At 41.3% G+C, this 16,579-nt stretch overlaps 2 protein-coding genes across 2 annotated transcripts in view; both read right to left on the bottom strand.

The window, feature by feature from the left end:
• The window catches only part of LOC309393657 (cytochrome P450 2J2-like), a gene marked incomplete at both ends in the record, with an annotated part of 39,395 nt that extends 24,368 nt beyond the window's left edge, over positions 1-15,027 (bottom strand). Inside the window, 2 exons of the mRNA XM_081956110.1 lie at positions 2,777-2,939; positions 14,857-15,027. Coding sequence (XP_081812236.1) covers positions 2,777-2,939; positions 14,857-15,027 — 334 coding nt within the window. The remainder of the gene's footprint in view (positions 1-2,776; positions 2,940-14,856) is intronic.
• The window catches only part of LOC309393801 (uncharacterized protein), a gene marked incomplete at both ends in the record, with an annotated part of 310,121 nt that overhangs the window by 182,526 nt on the left and 111,016 nt on the right, over positions 1-16,579 (bottom strand). The window lies entirely within an intron of this gene.

Genomic DNA, 16,579 nt, shown 5'->3' on the forward strand with positions numbered 1-16,579 from the left:
AGATTGTCAACAATACATTCCACAATCCTACTCCTTTCTATTCCCCCCTCCCAACTACTACACTATTGAACAGCATAGAAAATTATAAGAAAGTGTGGCAGGCCAAAGATCCTAAAAAGAACATAACTACAGGCCTGACAATGTGACTTTAGATAAAGTTTAAGTAATGACTATGGAAAGGACGCACCAAAACCTTGTAACCAATCAACACACTTTATGTAATTGAATATGTTTTTATGTTACATGTCTTGTTTGTTTATGTTTGCTTAAAAATAAAAAAAAATATTTTTAAAAAAGAGAAAGAATTGAAGTTGCTGGAATCTTGGGCAAGACTGACCAGGTCATATTGCAATTCAATATAATGCAAACACAAGTAATAGAATATAATCCAATAGAATATAATTTTAAACTTTAAAAGAATTGATTTTAACAAACTCAGAGAGAGCCTATGGAAAATCCCATGGATAAAAATCCTAAACAACTCAAGATGTATGGAAAACTCTGAAAAATATGATCATAAAAGCCCAGTCCAACACAAAGTGCTGAAAAAGAAAAACAAGAAATCCAAGAAGAAACAGCTTGGTTACACAAAGATCTCTCTGATAAACTGAAGGAGAAAGATGATAAGTACAAAAAATGGAAAGGGACACATAACTAAGGCAGGATATCAGAAGGTAACCTGAATCTGCAAAGATGAAATCAGGAAAGCAAAGACTCAGAATGAACAAAGATTTGCAACAAAAGTCAAAGATAACAAAAGAAGTTTCTTTCACCATATAAATAACATGGAAAATGTCAAGGAAACAGTCGATCCACTAAAGAGAGAAGACAGCAAGGAAGTAACAGGTAGCAGACAGAAAGCCGAGCTGCTTAACTCATTCTTTGCATCGGCCAAAAAGAAACTATAGCCCAACCCACCAAAAACATAACTGTAAAGGACAGACTAGACTAGAAATAAAAATTAAAATAAACAAGAAAATTGTAAGAGAACACCTGTCTGAACTTGATGAAAATAAATCACTGTGACTAGATGGATTACATCCCAGAATTCTGAAGGAGCTGGCAGATATTATCTCAGAACCATTTTACCACATCTTTCAAAAATCCTATCAGAGTTGGAAAAGAGCTGATGTGATTCCTATCTTCAAAAAAGGGAAATAAAAAACCACACCTGGGAAACCACAGACCAATCAGCCTAACATTAATACCTGTTAAGATACTGGAAAAAATAAAATAAAAAACCAGTTCTGTGAACAAGTAGAATCAAATAAAGTTATAAGTAGTAGCCAGCATGGGTTTGTTAAAACAGATCATGCCAAATCAATCTTATTTCATTCTTTGCCAAATGACAAAATTAATAGACCAGCCAAATGCTGTGGACATCGTATACTTAAGACTTCAGCAAGACACTCAACAACCTACTTCTTGGTAAACTAGAAAAATGTGGGATAGACAGCATCACCACCGGGGTGGGCTGGTCAGGGTTTGTAATCCTTAAGGAACTAATTTCTTAAATTTGAAATTCACTACAAATCACATGTCAATCATAAAATGTAGAAGAAATTTCAATTAAAATTGTCTCCCTCCACTTAAGAAGGCAGCTTGCCTCCAGAAGTTGTGAATGCCCCAACACTGGAAGTCTTTAAGAAGATGTTGGATAGCCATTTGTCTGAAATGGTATAGGGTTTCCTGGGGGTTGAGCAGGGGGTTGGACTAGAAGACCTCCAAGGTCCCTTCCAACTCTACTATTGTATTGTATTGTATTGTATTGTATTGTATTGTATTGTATTGTACTGTTAAAACATGAATGTTCCTTCCTTTTATCAGGTGATAAAAGAAGGAGAGGAGATGAAAGGGCTTTGTAGCAATGAAGGAAGAATAGGAAAAATGCTTTTTAAAAAATTAACATATTACCTGCAGAATCAAGCATGCTACTTTTATAAGCAGCACAAGGCATTGAATGGTGAAAGTTTCTGCTTTTTTCATGATGGGAAAGCTTAAGTTACAGTGCTATGAAATAATCAGTGCACTGTGTCAAACTAGCTTCTTCGAATGTTTGTGCCTAAATCTTTTGGTTCTTGAGGATGATCAGAAAACTCCAGGACAAAGGGAATGCCTTTTTATTTATCTTTATATGTAAGTCCTATAATTCTATAGTATATCCAAACATTTTTGCCAATACTATAATTGTTTCTTTCACTTGTTTATCTTCCATTTTAAAGCTTAATAAATAGATATGTATTTTCTATATTAACTTTTCATCCGTTCCTAATAGTATCTGATCAAGTGTTCATGGCTCTTTATAAAAACCATCTGTGTTTACATCTTTCTCATATCTCGATTGTATTTGCAAATGAGGCCACCATGCAAGGTTCACCCTTTGATTTTGTAATTCCTATTTAGTTTTTAATTCCCCTTTCTCATTTAAAATATCTTTATACATAACAATTTTTCCCCAAGTTTATAACATTTGGGTGTGTCAATGCTTCCATTGTTGAAAGCCAGACTGGTATTTTCGTGTCATTTTTTGCCCTAACTTTTTCCCAAACTAGAAATAAAGCATTTCTTACACAGCATCTTTGGAAATATTTATGTATTTTGTTCTTTCCATACCACAGAAAAGCATGCCATCCCAATTGAAGATCATGTCCCTCCAACAATAGTAATCTCCTATGTCTAAGATTTATCCATTCTTTCACCCAAGAGAGTGTAGCGGCCTGGAAGTAAAGCTCCCAACTTGGGATTTTACATACAATTGATTACTATTTGCACTTACCCAATTTTTTCCCTAAAGAAGTGAAGAAAGGATCCTCTGCTCGATTAGATAATTCTTCTGGAAAGCTGTTCAATCCTTCTTTCACAGCTTTGAATCCAGACAGCACTACTATAAGTTGATGTCCGACCCACATGGAATATATATAGCCATATTGTTTTACATGCTGCCAAGGGAATCAAAGTTAAGAAAAGTCATAATCAAATAAAACAGGTTCTTTCAGCTAATACACTCACCTACAGTCTTTCCTAAATCCTCAATTCAAAAGACATTTCACTCAGTGACGTGCGGTGAGGTTTATGGCTGGTGAGGCTGGTGACGTCATCAGGAAGGCGGGGAATGGGACCATGTGTGCTGGAAGCTGAGGTTGCCTCAGTCTCCAGCACACGTGATCCCATTCCCCGCCTTCCTGAGCGCACTCCGCCGGCTCGCACTCCGCGACCCCCAACAGCAGCTGCTTTTCAGTGCTTTTCTGTGCGTCTGGCGTTTAGGACATCCGGCTATCTACCTAAACGCCAGACGCACAGAAAAGCACTGAAAAGCACTTAGCCTCCAAGCCACTTCGTCTTGATGACGTCGCCGATGTCGCTGCTGGGCACGGCCGGACGGAGGTAACCAGAGTGGCGCGGAGGGGTCCGGGCGGACAAAAGAGCGAGCGAGCGATGGAGGATCAGGCAGCCTGATCTTCGGTCGCTCGTCCGCCGGACTGCCTCGGCGCCACTCTGGCTACCTCCGTCCGTCTGCACATGGCAACTGCGGCAACGTCATCAAGCCCCTGCCACTTCTGGACATCGATTGCAGTCGCGAGGAGCGCACAAAGTACAGCGGAGGCAGGAATGTTATTGGCGCTTCTGAGAACCCTCCTGCCTCCGCCAGTTGCCCAGCTGGCACCGCCCCGTGCGTGCTCCTCCTCCTCCCTCCTCTTCCTCTTATATATATGAAACTCCCTCGTGGACCCTCATGGATATTATTATTTTATATATTATTATTTCATGATGAGAGGTGAGGCTCTGCCTCCCCTGCCTCCCCTGACCACACGTCCCTGGTTTCACTGTATATAATTCTTTGTTCTTTAGAATTTGTAAGGGCCTGCCTCTCCTGTTGTGACTAGCCAGTGGCCAGTGAAGCTGGCAACAGAGTGAGACAGTGAGGAGGTTGGGGAGCAACATGGGCCTGTCCTGGAGATTGGGGAAGGTTCAGACGAGGGCTCTGTATCAGAGGCAGAGATGGGGCTAAGGCCATCTGGCAGCTCTCAGCTGCCTTCAGAGCTAGTCAGCAGTGAGGCAGAGGAACAGCTGGAGCCTGTTCCCAGTGTGCATGTGCGCAGAGCTGCCAGAAGAAAACAACAGAGTCGACTTAGTAGTAAAGCCATAGGTGGATGGTGAATGGCCTCTCCCATAGGAAATAAAAGAGAAATAGAAGTGGGTTTTTGCAAGAAACCATTCATTCATCCATTCATTCATTTCAGGAGTGTGAAGATCTTTCTGTGAATCTCAGAGACTCTGTGACAAGTCTTTTCTTGCACAGCACCTCATTTGGAAAATATTTACATGGCCGCTTTCCAAGATAGATAAGGTCTGTGGTCATCAATACGCCTTTGAAAGACTGTTTTTTACCAGGCCTTTGCTGAATGTGAATGAGAGGAATTCAGATTCATTTAATAAAAGGGTTTTTTTCAGGACCAGGAATCTACTTCGTACTTTTTGGGGAAGCCTAGGTCAGAGCATCTCCTTTTTGTTCAATCAAATAGAACTCTTGAAACAATGAGCATTTCTAAAGGAACCTTTCATTGAAAGGAAGGGATTGCAGGATTGCAACGGAAGCAGGGTCTGAAGATTCCCATGTAATTTAGTTAGGATAAAGCAGTTAGGAACCTCTCCCCTCGGTCTTCTCTCGGTGATAAGAAGCTGTTCTCAGGCATCTCTTGCTGGAGGCTTCGGAATGGAGACAAAACAGATGGCCCTCCCCTCTTACATTCTCAAGAAGTTAAATCAAAGTACAGGATAGATAGTGACCAGGAAAAAGGCAATTAACTGAAGAATGCATCCAGCTCCCCCCCCCTTCCCCACCAGAATGGCAGCATCCGGATCTATGGCACTTGACACCCTATCTGCATGAATCATACATTACAAGGAAGATGATCAATTTTTACAAATTAGTTTGTATGGACTAGAAGACCTCCAAAGTCACTTCCAATTCTGTCATTCTGTTAGTGTGGAGGACAGCCTTGTTAGTCAATAGTCAAACCCGGATCCAAAAGAGTCTAGTAACACTATTACAGTCTATAGCAGTGTTTCTCAAACTTGGCGACTTTAAGTCCTGTGGACTTCAACTCCCAGAATCCCCCAGCCAGCATAGCTGGCTGGGGAATTCTGGGAGTTGAAGTCCACAGGACTTAAAGTCGCCAAGTTTGAGAAACACTGGTCTATAGGGAGCCTTGCGAAACTGCTGGAAACAAATGTCACCTTCAACAGAGGAGAAATGCAACCTGGTCAATCTGCACTGCTCTCAGTGCTTCAGTTTGCACAGTAGAGCCCAACTGTGCGGGCAGAGCCAATTCCACAGGCTCCAGAGAAAGGTTCTAAAAAGCTGGAGAGTATTGAAGTGTTTAAAATATAAAATTAATCAATTATAAAGTAACAAAACAGATATGATAAAATAAAATCATTAGCATGGTAAAGGCGTGGGGGGAGGTGGGGTTAGCTTTTATATAGTCCCCCATTGGACCAGTGATGAAATTCAAGTTTGTTTACTACCAGTTCTCTGGGTGTGGCTTGGTGGGCATGGCAGGGAAGGATACTGCAAAATCTCCATTCCCAGGAGAAGGATACTGCAAAACCTCCCTTCCCACCCCACTCCAGGGGGAGGATACTGCAAAATCTCCATTCCCAGGAGAAGGATACTGCAAAACCTCCCTTCCCACCCCACTCCAGGGGGAGGATACTGCAAAATCTCCATTTCCTCCCCACTCCAGGGGAAGGATACTGCAAAATCTCCATTTCCAGGAGAAGGATACTGCAAAATCTCCATTCCCTCGCCCCTCCAGGGGAAGGATACTGCAAAATCTCCATTCCCACCCCACTCCAGGGGGAGGATACTGCAAAATCTCCATTTCCTCCCCACTCCAGGGGAAGGATACTGCAAAATCTCCATTTCCAGGAGAAGGATACTGCAAAATCTCCATTCCCTCCCCACTCCAGGGGAAGGATACTGCAAAATCTCCATTCCCAGGAGAAGGATACTGCAAAACCTCCCTTCCCACCCCACTCCAGGGGGAGGATACTGCAAAATCTCCATTTCCTCCCCACTCCAGGGGGAGGATACTGCAAAATCTCCATTTCCTCCCCACTCCAGGGGAAGGATACTGCAAAATCTCCATTTCCAGGAGAAGGATACTGCAAAATCTCCATTCCCTCCCCACTCCAGGGGAAGGATACTGCAAAATCTCCATTCCCTCGCCCCTCCAGGGGAAGGATACTGCAAAATCTCCATTCCCTCCCCACTCCAGGGGAAGGATACTGCAAAATCTCCATTTCCAGGAGAAGGATACTGCAAAACCTCCCTTCCCACCCCACTCCAGGGGGAGGATACTGCAAAATCTCCATTTCCTCCCCACTCCAGGGGAAGGATACTGCAAAATCTCCATTTCCAGGAGAAGGATACTGCAAAATCTCCATTCCCTCCCCACTCCAGGGGAAGGATACTGCAAAATCTCCATTCCCTCGCCCCTCCAGGGGAAGGATACTGCAAAATCTCCATTCCCTCCCCACTCCAGGGGAAGGATACTGCAAAATCTCCATTCCCTCCCCACTCCAGGGGAAGGATACTGCAAAATCTCCATTTCCAGGAGAAGGATACTGCAAAACCTCCCTTCCCACCCCACTCCAGGGGGAGGATACTGCAAAATCTCCATTTCCTCCCCACTCCAGGGGAAGGATACTGCAAAATCTCCATTTCCAGGAGAAGGATACTGCAAAATCTCCATTCCCTCCCCACTCCAGGGGAAGGATACTGCAAAATCTCCATTCCCTCGCCCCTCCAGGGGAAGGATACTGCAAAATCTCCATTCCCTCCCCACTCCAGGGGAAGGATACTGCAAAATCTCCATTTCCAGGAGAAGGATACTGCAAAATCTCCATTCCCTCCCCACTCCAGGGGAAGGATACTGCAAAATCTCCATTCCCTCGCCCCTCCAGGGGAAGGATACTGCAAAATCTCCATTCCCTCCCCACTCCAGGGGAAGGATACTGCAAAATCTCCATTTCCAGGAGAAGGATACTGCAAAATCTCCATTCCCTCCCCACTCCAGGGGAAGGATACTGCAAAATCTCCATTCCCTCGCCCCTCCAGGGGAAGGATACTGCAAAATCTCCATTCCCTCCCCACTCCAGGGGAAGGATACTGCAAAATCTCCATTCCCTCGCCCCTCCAGGGGAAGGATACTGCAAAATCTCCATTCCCTCCCCACTCCAGGGGAAGGATACTGCAAAATCTCCATTTCCAGGAGAAGGATACTGCAAAACCTCCCTTCCCACCCCACTCCAGGGGGAGGATACTGCAAAATCTCCATTTCCTCCCCACTCCAGGGGAAGGATACTGCAAAATCTCCATTTCCAGGAGAAGGATACTGCAAAATCTCCATTCCCTCCCCACTCCAGGGGAAGGATACTGCAAAATCTCCATTCCCTTGCCCCTCCAGGGGAAGGATACTGCAAAATCTCCATTCCCTCCCCACTCCAGGGGAAGGATACTGCAAAATCTCCATTCCCTCGCCCCTCCAGGGGAAGGATACTGCAAAATCTCCATTCCCTCCCCACTCCAGGGGAAGGATACTGCAAAATCTCCATTTCCAGGAGAAGGATACTGCAAAACCTCCCTCCCCACCCCACTCCAGGGGGAGGATACTGCAAAATCTCCATTTCCTCCCCACTCCAGGGGAAGGATACTGCAAAATCTCCATTTCCAGGAGAAGGATACTGCAAAATCTCCATTCCCTCCCCACTCCAGGGGAAGGATACTGCAAAATCTCCATTCCCTCGCCCCTCCAGGGGAAGGATACTGCAAAATCTCCATTCCCTCCCCACTCCAGGGGAAGGATACTGCAAAACCTCCCTTCCCACCCCACTCCAGGGGGAGGATACTGCAAAATCTCCATTTCCTCCCCACTCCAGGGGAAGGATACTGCAAAATCTCCATTTCCAGGAGAAGGATACTGCAAAATCTCCATTCCCTCCCCACTCCAGGGGAAGGATACTGCAAAATCTCCATTCCCTCCCCCCTCCAGGGGAAGGATACTGCAAAATCTCCATTCCCTCCCCACTCCAGGGGAAGGATACTGCAAAATCTTCATTCCCTCCCGATCAGCTGGGACTCGGGAAGCAGAGAATAGATGTGGGCAGGGCCAGTCAGAGGTGATTTTTGGCGGTTCTGTGAACTACTCAAAATTTCTGCTACTGGTTGTCCAGAATCTGTCAGAACCTGCTGAATTTCACCCCTGCATTGGACCCAAAGCCATCTGACAGAGCCAGGTCTTAAAGCTCTTCTAAATGTCAGGAGCATGTGAAGCAATCTCAGTGGGTAGGATGTTCCAGAGGGCAAAAGCCATGGCAGAGAAGTCTCTTCCCTTGGATATTGCCAGCAGAAATTCCTTGACTGACGGGATCCACGGTATCTCCCCTTTCCTTGTGTGTCCCATCAGCTTTTCTGGTTTTATAACCTTGACCTTCAGTTGTATGATTCTTTTACATCTGATTCCTTGATGAAATATTGGGACCCAGAAGAAGAATGAATTTTCTAGGCACAACAAAGAGCTTTTTCATGGGAACCAAGGTCATATTGGTATTGGCAACTTTGGGGAAGGAATGCTTGAAGAGTCCAACGATTATTCCAGTTGGCCAATGAGACCTGTGACACTTGGGGATGAGGTCATTTCCTAGTTTAATTATACTGAAACCAGGGGAAAGATTTAGATTTGGTTTTCCACTGAAGCTGTATTAATATGACATACTCATTAAAGAAGATATTTGAGAAGGAGCCAAGTCTCAGAGTTCTTTTTTTTTTTTTTTTAGTTTGTTAGTTGGAATCTTGACATAACATATTGCTAAGAGCTTTGATGCTGGGGAATGTGCCAAAAGTGCAGGAGTAGTAACACCAGGCTTTTACCAGGTGCCTAATTAGTCTATCAATAGTGCTGAAGGTAGGAATCAGAGGAAGGCAAGCCACGTAGTTCAAGCAAATGTCGCTGAACTGGTGCAGCTAGATGGGGCAACATTGAGAGATCATTTGATTTGTAATTGTCATAAAAATATTCTGATAAAAAAGGAAAGGGAAACCACAAGCAATAAATTTTACTTTAAGATCAGAGGTTTATTTCATGAGCAATTTGGAACATGAATAGCCAACATACCAATGCAATTGGACAACAAAACAATTATTAAACCATTGTAATCCAATGGTTTAATGACAGATAACAGGTCCTACAAGGACTGCTATTGGGCAAAGGATGCCATTCTTATCTCAAGTCACATTTCTTATACCTTCTTTTTGATTGACATACACATTCCATCGTTTCCCTTCCTTGTTCTTTCCTACTTTCTTACTGACCGTCACTTTCTGTAAACACCGGTGTACATTTGAAGCTCCCAGCCATTTGTTACTTTCAGTTCCTCATTTCCCATCATCTCATTCTTCCTGCTCTAAATATATCCATACAATTACCTACTTTGCAGAAAATGCAGCACACAAGTCAGGACATTAGAAATATGTCTGGTACATTTTGCAATTACGTTATTTTAAACTTTGGTTCAGTGAGGCCTGCAAGCTCACTCCTGGGCCTATTACCTACAATTTTCCAATGGATATAGCTCTCCCCTCACATAATAATCCCAAAGATGACCGAGGCAGTGATTCTGGGACTGTCCTGGCTAGATGAGTGGGGCCCAACGATCTGGTCGGAAGGGGGAAGAAAGAAAAATGAGGCTAGGAAGGGGCCCTCTCCCTCCTCAAGGCAGCCAGAAAGGAGGCGCTGTCTAGCACCAGGTGGAAACGAGCTCCTTAAAGCCATTCCGAGCAACCGCCAGGAACCCAGCTAATCCCCAAAGAATATCAAGACCCAGCGGGGTCTGATGTGCTAGCAAATGTTAGGTGCTACCCCTCCGTCCACTGCCCTCCCCCGACTATGTGATTGAGATCCTACCAAGCTCCCTAAACCAAAATGTACTTCATGACCCCAAAGGACATGAAGAAGCTATGGGAGTACATTGATAAATGTACTCCCTTAAATGTTCTACAGAGGAATTATTGAATCTGTCATCTGCACCTCCATAACTGTCTGGTTTGGTTCTGCAACCCTACAAAACAAATATAGCCTTCAAAGGATAATTAGAACTGCAGAAAAAACAATGGCTACTAACCTGCCTTCCATCAAAGACCTGTATATTGCACCAGATCCTATGAGAGGCTTGAAGTCCGAAGAGCCACAATCTTATGTGACCTAACATTCCTACGCAACTGCCGAGACAAAAGCCTGATCCCCACATGCTTCCAACTAAAATTCCAATCACAAACCTCAGCCACCGAAAGGATCCTGAAAAGAACTGAATTAGCCCTAATCAGAAGCGAACTCCACAGGAAAAGATTCCTACTAGACCAAACCAACCGGGACCTACTCACTCTTCACTTCAAACTCAGCAAAAAAATCCACCCAGCACTCTGGGACAAATTCAAACAACTAGCCATCTGGAGAGCAGAAAAAGAAACCTCCTATAAGACAGAAAAACACTCCAACAAACTCTACAGACTAGAAAAACTAAAGAAGCCTAACCCCCCTCCTCAGCAACTCATGAAACAAACAGTACACAACATATCAGACAGAACCCTCACCACAGCTGAAACCAATGTCCTTTCCAGAGGATTCAACTTTGCAGTTGCCCCTAAACGCATCCCCACTGAAGACATCATATGCGGAGTTGAAGCTACACTCATCAAAATCAAACCAGATGAAGCCAATAAAATCAGACTTGCAGTCAGCAACGTCCTTTGCTCCAGCAATCCACCCAGAAGCAACTTACAGAAACAAGAAGAAATAGCACTCACCAACCTGAGGAAAGACAACAACATAATCATTCTCCCAGCAGACAAAGGAAATGCAACAGTGGTGATGAACACATCTGACTACCAAGCCAAACTATTCAACCTACTCCAAGACCCTGCTTACAAACCTATAAACACAGACCCCACCACCTACCTGGAAAAAACCACCAAATCCAAAATAAAAGCTTCTGCCATCAGTGAAGAGATCCAGCAAAGAATCATCCCCAGAGAGAAATCTTCCAGATGCCCCAAACTCTATGGCCTTCCCAAGATACACAAAAAAGGAATACCACTCAGACCCATAGTCAGCTCCATAGGTTCACCTGTACAGAACCTTGCCAAATTCCTTGCCAAACAACTATAACCCTATGCAGAATCCATCACCTCACATGTACAAAACTCTCTCCACTTCATAGAAACAATAAAGAAACAAAACCTACAACCCAGCGACCTACTCGTGAGTTTTGATGTCATATCCCTCTTCACCCAAGTGCCCATAAAAGAAGCCTTGACAGCCATCCAGAACAAACACAACCCCCCTAAACACATCCTGGACCTGACCAACCACTGCCTAACCAACACATACTTCATCCATAATGGACAAAGATACAAACAGATAGAAGAAGCACCCATGGGATCACCCCTCTCACCCGTCATTGCAAACTTATACATGGAACATTTTGAAACCAATGCCTTAGATAAATCTGAATGCAAACCCAAACTCTGGCTTAGATATGTTTGTTTGTTTGTTTGTTTGTTTGGATTTATATGCCGCCCTTCTCTAAAAGGACTCAGGGCGGCGTACAACATTAAAAAACACACATCCCAAAAGTTAAAAAAAATTAAATCCATATCAAAAAAAAACAAACCGAATTTGTTGATGACACTTTTGTGATTTGGCCACATGGGAAAGAAAAACTGGACAACTTCCTCACACATCTCAACAGCCTACACCCCAAAATACAATTCACCATGGAAATAGAAACAAACAAACAACTTCCCTTTCTGGATGTCCTAATCTACAAAAAACCCAATGGCTCCCTAGGACACACCATCTACCAGAAAAAAACACACACCAATCGCTACTTAAATGCACAATCCCATCACCACCCTGCACAGATCAACTCTGTAGCCAAGACCCTCATCTCCAGAACCAAATGCCTAGCCGACAAAGACCACCTGAAAACTGAATTACACAAACTCACAAATGTATTAATGTCCAACGGATTCCAAAGAAAAACAATCACCAACCTAATCCTAAAGGAGACTCCCCCAAAAAACCAAGACACAGAACAGGACAATGGCATCGCCCTCCTCCCTTATATCAAAGGCACCACAGATAAAATTAGCAAAATTCTCCACAAGCACAATATCAAGACAGCCTTCACCACTGACTAAAAAATAGCCAACATCTTAAGAAACCCCAAAGACAAAATCCAGCTAGAAAACCAAGGAGTCTACGAAATACCATGCAAAATCTGCCCGGCAACATATATAGGACAGACAAACAGGAGAATAAATGCATGCATCACAGAACACAAGAACGCAGTAAGAAAAAAAGAAAAAACTTCCTCCCTTTTCCAGCACCTTAAAGCTACAGGACATGAAATCAATTTTGAAGGAACCAGGTTAATCTCCAAAACAGAACACTTCAACAAGAGAATAATTATGGAAGCCATCGAAATAGAGAAACACCCCCACAACATGAATAAACGTGATGATACCTCCCGCCTACCAAACATCTGGAAACCAGCCCTAGTCAACAAACGAACCCCACCCACCATCCAGGCCATTACAATACAAAAGAACAACGAACACACAACCAGCACCAATCAGCACCAATCTACCAATCATGATACAACCACACAACCAATCATTCCACCTACTGAAACAAAGCCAGCACTCCATCCCCTCCCACCAAGATATACAGAAAGGCGGCAGCTCTGGTCACACTTTAAGCCAAAGACCACAGCCTGAAGATGGCGAGTGAGATCTTGCTGAAACGTTGCAAAGACAATCTCAATCTTACACGGGAAAAGACCTGAATACAACAAAACCAGCATACCTACACCCGTGAAAATCTACGAAATATATATCACTAGGGGTTGTATCTTTTATTCTTGATGAATGTATTTTATTCTCCTTTTTTGTCAATTTTTTTTAAAAAAATTGTTACAAATTTTTAAATTCTTTTACAAATGAAGTGTCTGGGTTTTCCTTCCTTTTACATTCTCTCTTATAATTTGTTTTAGATCATATTCCCATTCCAATTTCAGCCCATTATTTTCTTCTCATATTTCCACCTTAAGTTTAAATTTTTCTTAACAGATAGAAAATATCATTTTTTATCCTTTCAGAAAAAATATACCAAATTTAGCATTTCATTTTCCATTTGTTATTCTAATTTCTATATGTAGAATATATCATCACATTCAATTTAACTATAACAAGTTGGTTATCTACAATTAACAATGTTATTTTTTTAACTATATATCATTAGCAGTATTAACCTATTTCATTTTCTACTAATACATCTCTTCTTTCTCTTCCCCCTTTCCGAGCCATTTTCTCTTAACTCATCTCTTGCTCTCTTTGATGTTCCATTTTTCATCAGTTTTCTGTTTGTCCTTCTATCCCCTACTCTTAAATTTCTTTTTTTTTCTTTCCCCCCCCCTTTTATATGGATTATATCTTTACTTCAGAATTTTCCCATCATTCTTCTTTGAATTATTTGAGTAACCCTCCCTAGGATTTCTCTTTTTTGCTTCTCACTGTTTCTCTATTTGTTTTTGAATTGCTCTTTTTTATAGCATTTTCCTTTTTCCCTCTCTGCTCTTTTTGCGTCTAGCCACATGCTTCATCCAGCTGGCAAAATCCCAGTGGCTGTTCTCGTACTGTTCAAAGAGAAAAAAGTTGGGACAATGAGACTGTGCATGGACATTAGGGGTATAAATGGTGTGTGCATGGAAAACATGTACCCCTCCCCCTTCCACAAATGAAATACATGCTGGCCTATCTAGCAAAAGGGAAGATCTTCGCAAATGCTAGACCTGAGGAAGGCATACTACAGGGTGAGGGTCAAAGAAGGGGATGAGTAGAAGACTGTTGGAAGACCCCACCAATTAATTAGTGACTCCACTAAAAATCTAAGAAATAAATAAATAAATAATAAATAAATAAATAAATAAATAAATAAATAAATAAATAATCCAGTTGGATAACGAGACCTGTGACACTTGGGGATCCAAGTGTTATTTCCTAGTTTAATTATACTGAAATCACAGGAAAGATTTAGATTTGGTTTTCCATTGAAGCTGTGCTGATATGATATACTCATTAAAGAAGGTATTTGAGAAGGAGCCAAGTGTCAGAATTCTGATTTGCTTTACTTTGTTGGTCGGAGTCTTAACATAACATATCTTCTATTGCTAAGAGCTTTGATGCTGGGGGATGTGCCAAAAATGGATAGGTAGTAAAATTAGTAAATTGTCTACCAAGCAGATATGAAATCTATGTACCGACATCTGTTCTATTGCTTCCTTCTCAAATAAGCTACATTATCTACAGCACTCCATAACTCATATCCTGAAAGTTGTCCAATGCAGGAATATAGTATAAAGAATCTTCAACAGAGGAATGTCTCATTTGAGCATGGTGAAGGAAAGTATGGTGAATTCACTCTCTTGTGAATTCATTCCATTAATAAAGGTTTTTTTTTGTAAGATTGAATAAGAATTTGCCTTCTAAAAATTCAACCCCATTATTTCACATCCTGCTCTGTGAAATGTTAGTGAGCAGGTTTTGGCTTGAAAATTCTGGCATGATGAGAAAAATAGTTAATCAAGTGTCATCATTATCACTTGCTCAATTAAATTTCTTATCATGCAGGAATATTTTATTGGGTTAACACATTTCTTTATAGTTATGATACAAAAAATAACAACATTGGGGATTATTTTACAAATAAAGCATGATTATTTAGAATGAAATACCTTGCGGAAATAATCTTCACGAAGGAAAAACCCATTAGCCCATAAAGTCCCAATGAGTGGTAGAGCCAAAGGACCTGGAGGCAAATGTCTTCGGGACCAGAGTTGTTTCAGGAAGAAAAGAATCAGCAGAACAAGCAGCAAAACAAACAAAAATATCCATGTCACCATCATTTTCTTGCCGGGACTTTATTTTTGAGACTTTCTGGTTGATCTGAAGAGAATTGTCTCTTTTTATCTGATAGCCTTTTTCTCCTTCCTGTTTGATATATTTCATTGTTGAGAAAAGAATAGCAACATATCTTTTAAAGCACTGTCTCATTGGTGCTGACACTTAGTCAACAAGATATTATCACATAAATTTGGGTTAATAAGGTTAATTCCTGTGCACGTGACATGTAAATAATAGAGGAAGATAATTATTATTTTTAAAAAATCAAGGATTGTGCAATCTATTTTTCCCCAACATGATATTACAATGGAATTATTTCAAAATCATGATGTATCACAGGTCCAGAAAATCTATCTGTATACAAAATATAATATTTTGCCTTAGTGCAAAAGAATGTGCAAAAAGTGGAGAGATAGTTAAAATAGACTTTATAATCACAAATATCTAAGTCAGACTAAACTATATACAAAGGAGATACCTTTATAACATGTTCTAAGTAAGAATTAATTATGATTGATAACAAAATTTCTAATCCTCTTTTCCAAGTCGCTGTTTACTATTTGTACCCCAATACCTTTTATTGAGCCACTACATATATATATATATTGTTAAGTATATCCCTTGTCATTTCATTGTTATTATTATAATTGTTATTTATTAATAGAAATGCATTCGCTAATTATATCAGGTTTCCTCTCATCAACATATGTGTGTACCTTGTTATCATTATCAATTATTTATTTAACATATCACTCTAAAAATTACTAAATTACTAATCATTAACCATATTGTAGAAGTGTGTCGATTGGTTACAAATAACTTTCATGCATCTCTTCCACAGTCATTACAATCTCTTCCACAGTCATTTCAATCTCTTCCACAAATACCTTACAATCAACATACCACGCTTCTCATTTGACTGTGCTTGTTTTAACATCCTTTTGCATGAAATAGTCCAAAATTAAAACACAACCACATAGTAGCATTTCATTAATTATTTCTAATATCATGCAATAACATTACCCCTTTATAGCATGTCCTAAGTAAAAATTAATTATGTTTGATAACAAGATTTCTAATCCTCCTTTCCAAATCTGTGTTTACAATTTATATTCCAGTTCCTTTTATTAAACCAGTACATATAGTTAACTATATCCCTTGTCATTTCATTGTTATTGTTATAGTTATTATTTATTAACAGAAATTCATTCGCTAATTATATCAAATTTCCTCTCATCAAACCAACACATGTATGTACCTTATTATCTCTTGGATCAATCAGGGACTTTGCAGTGTCCCTGAGATCAGCAAGACATATTCTTCCTGTTCACCATCTCTATGGAAGAGTTTAGGTCCGATTGGACCACCCAGCGGCAAAAGTATCGGCAGCGGTCTTGGAACATCGAGACCACACGTCCGTATCGTCATGACATTGGCTCCTCCTCCCTCATAAATAAGGAATTATTATATTCCTTGCTATAAACAAACAGGAGGGGCTACTGAAATTGTCTTCACTGGATTTTTTTTTCTTTTTCATTCAACTTCTATTCTGAA

Source organism: Natrix helvetica, assembly GCF_964273705.1.
Source record: "Natrix helvetica genome assembly, chromosome: 5".
Classification (NCBI taxonomy): domain Eukaryota; kingdom Metazoa; phylum Chordata; class Lepidosauria; order Squamata; family Natricidae; genus Natrix; species Natrix helvetica.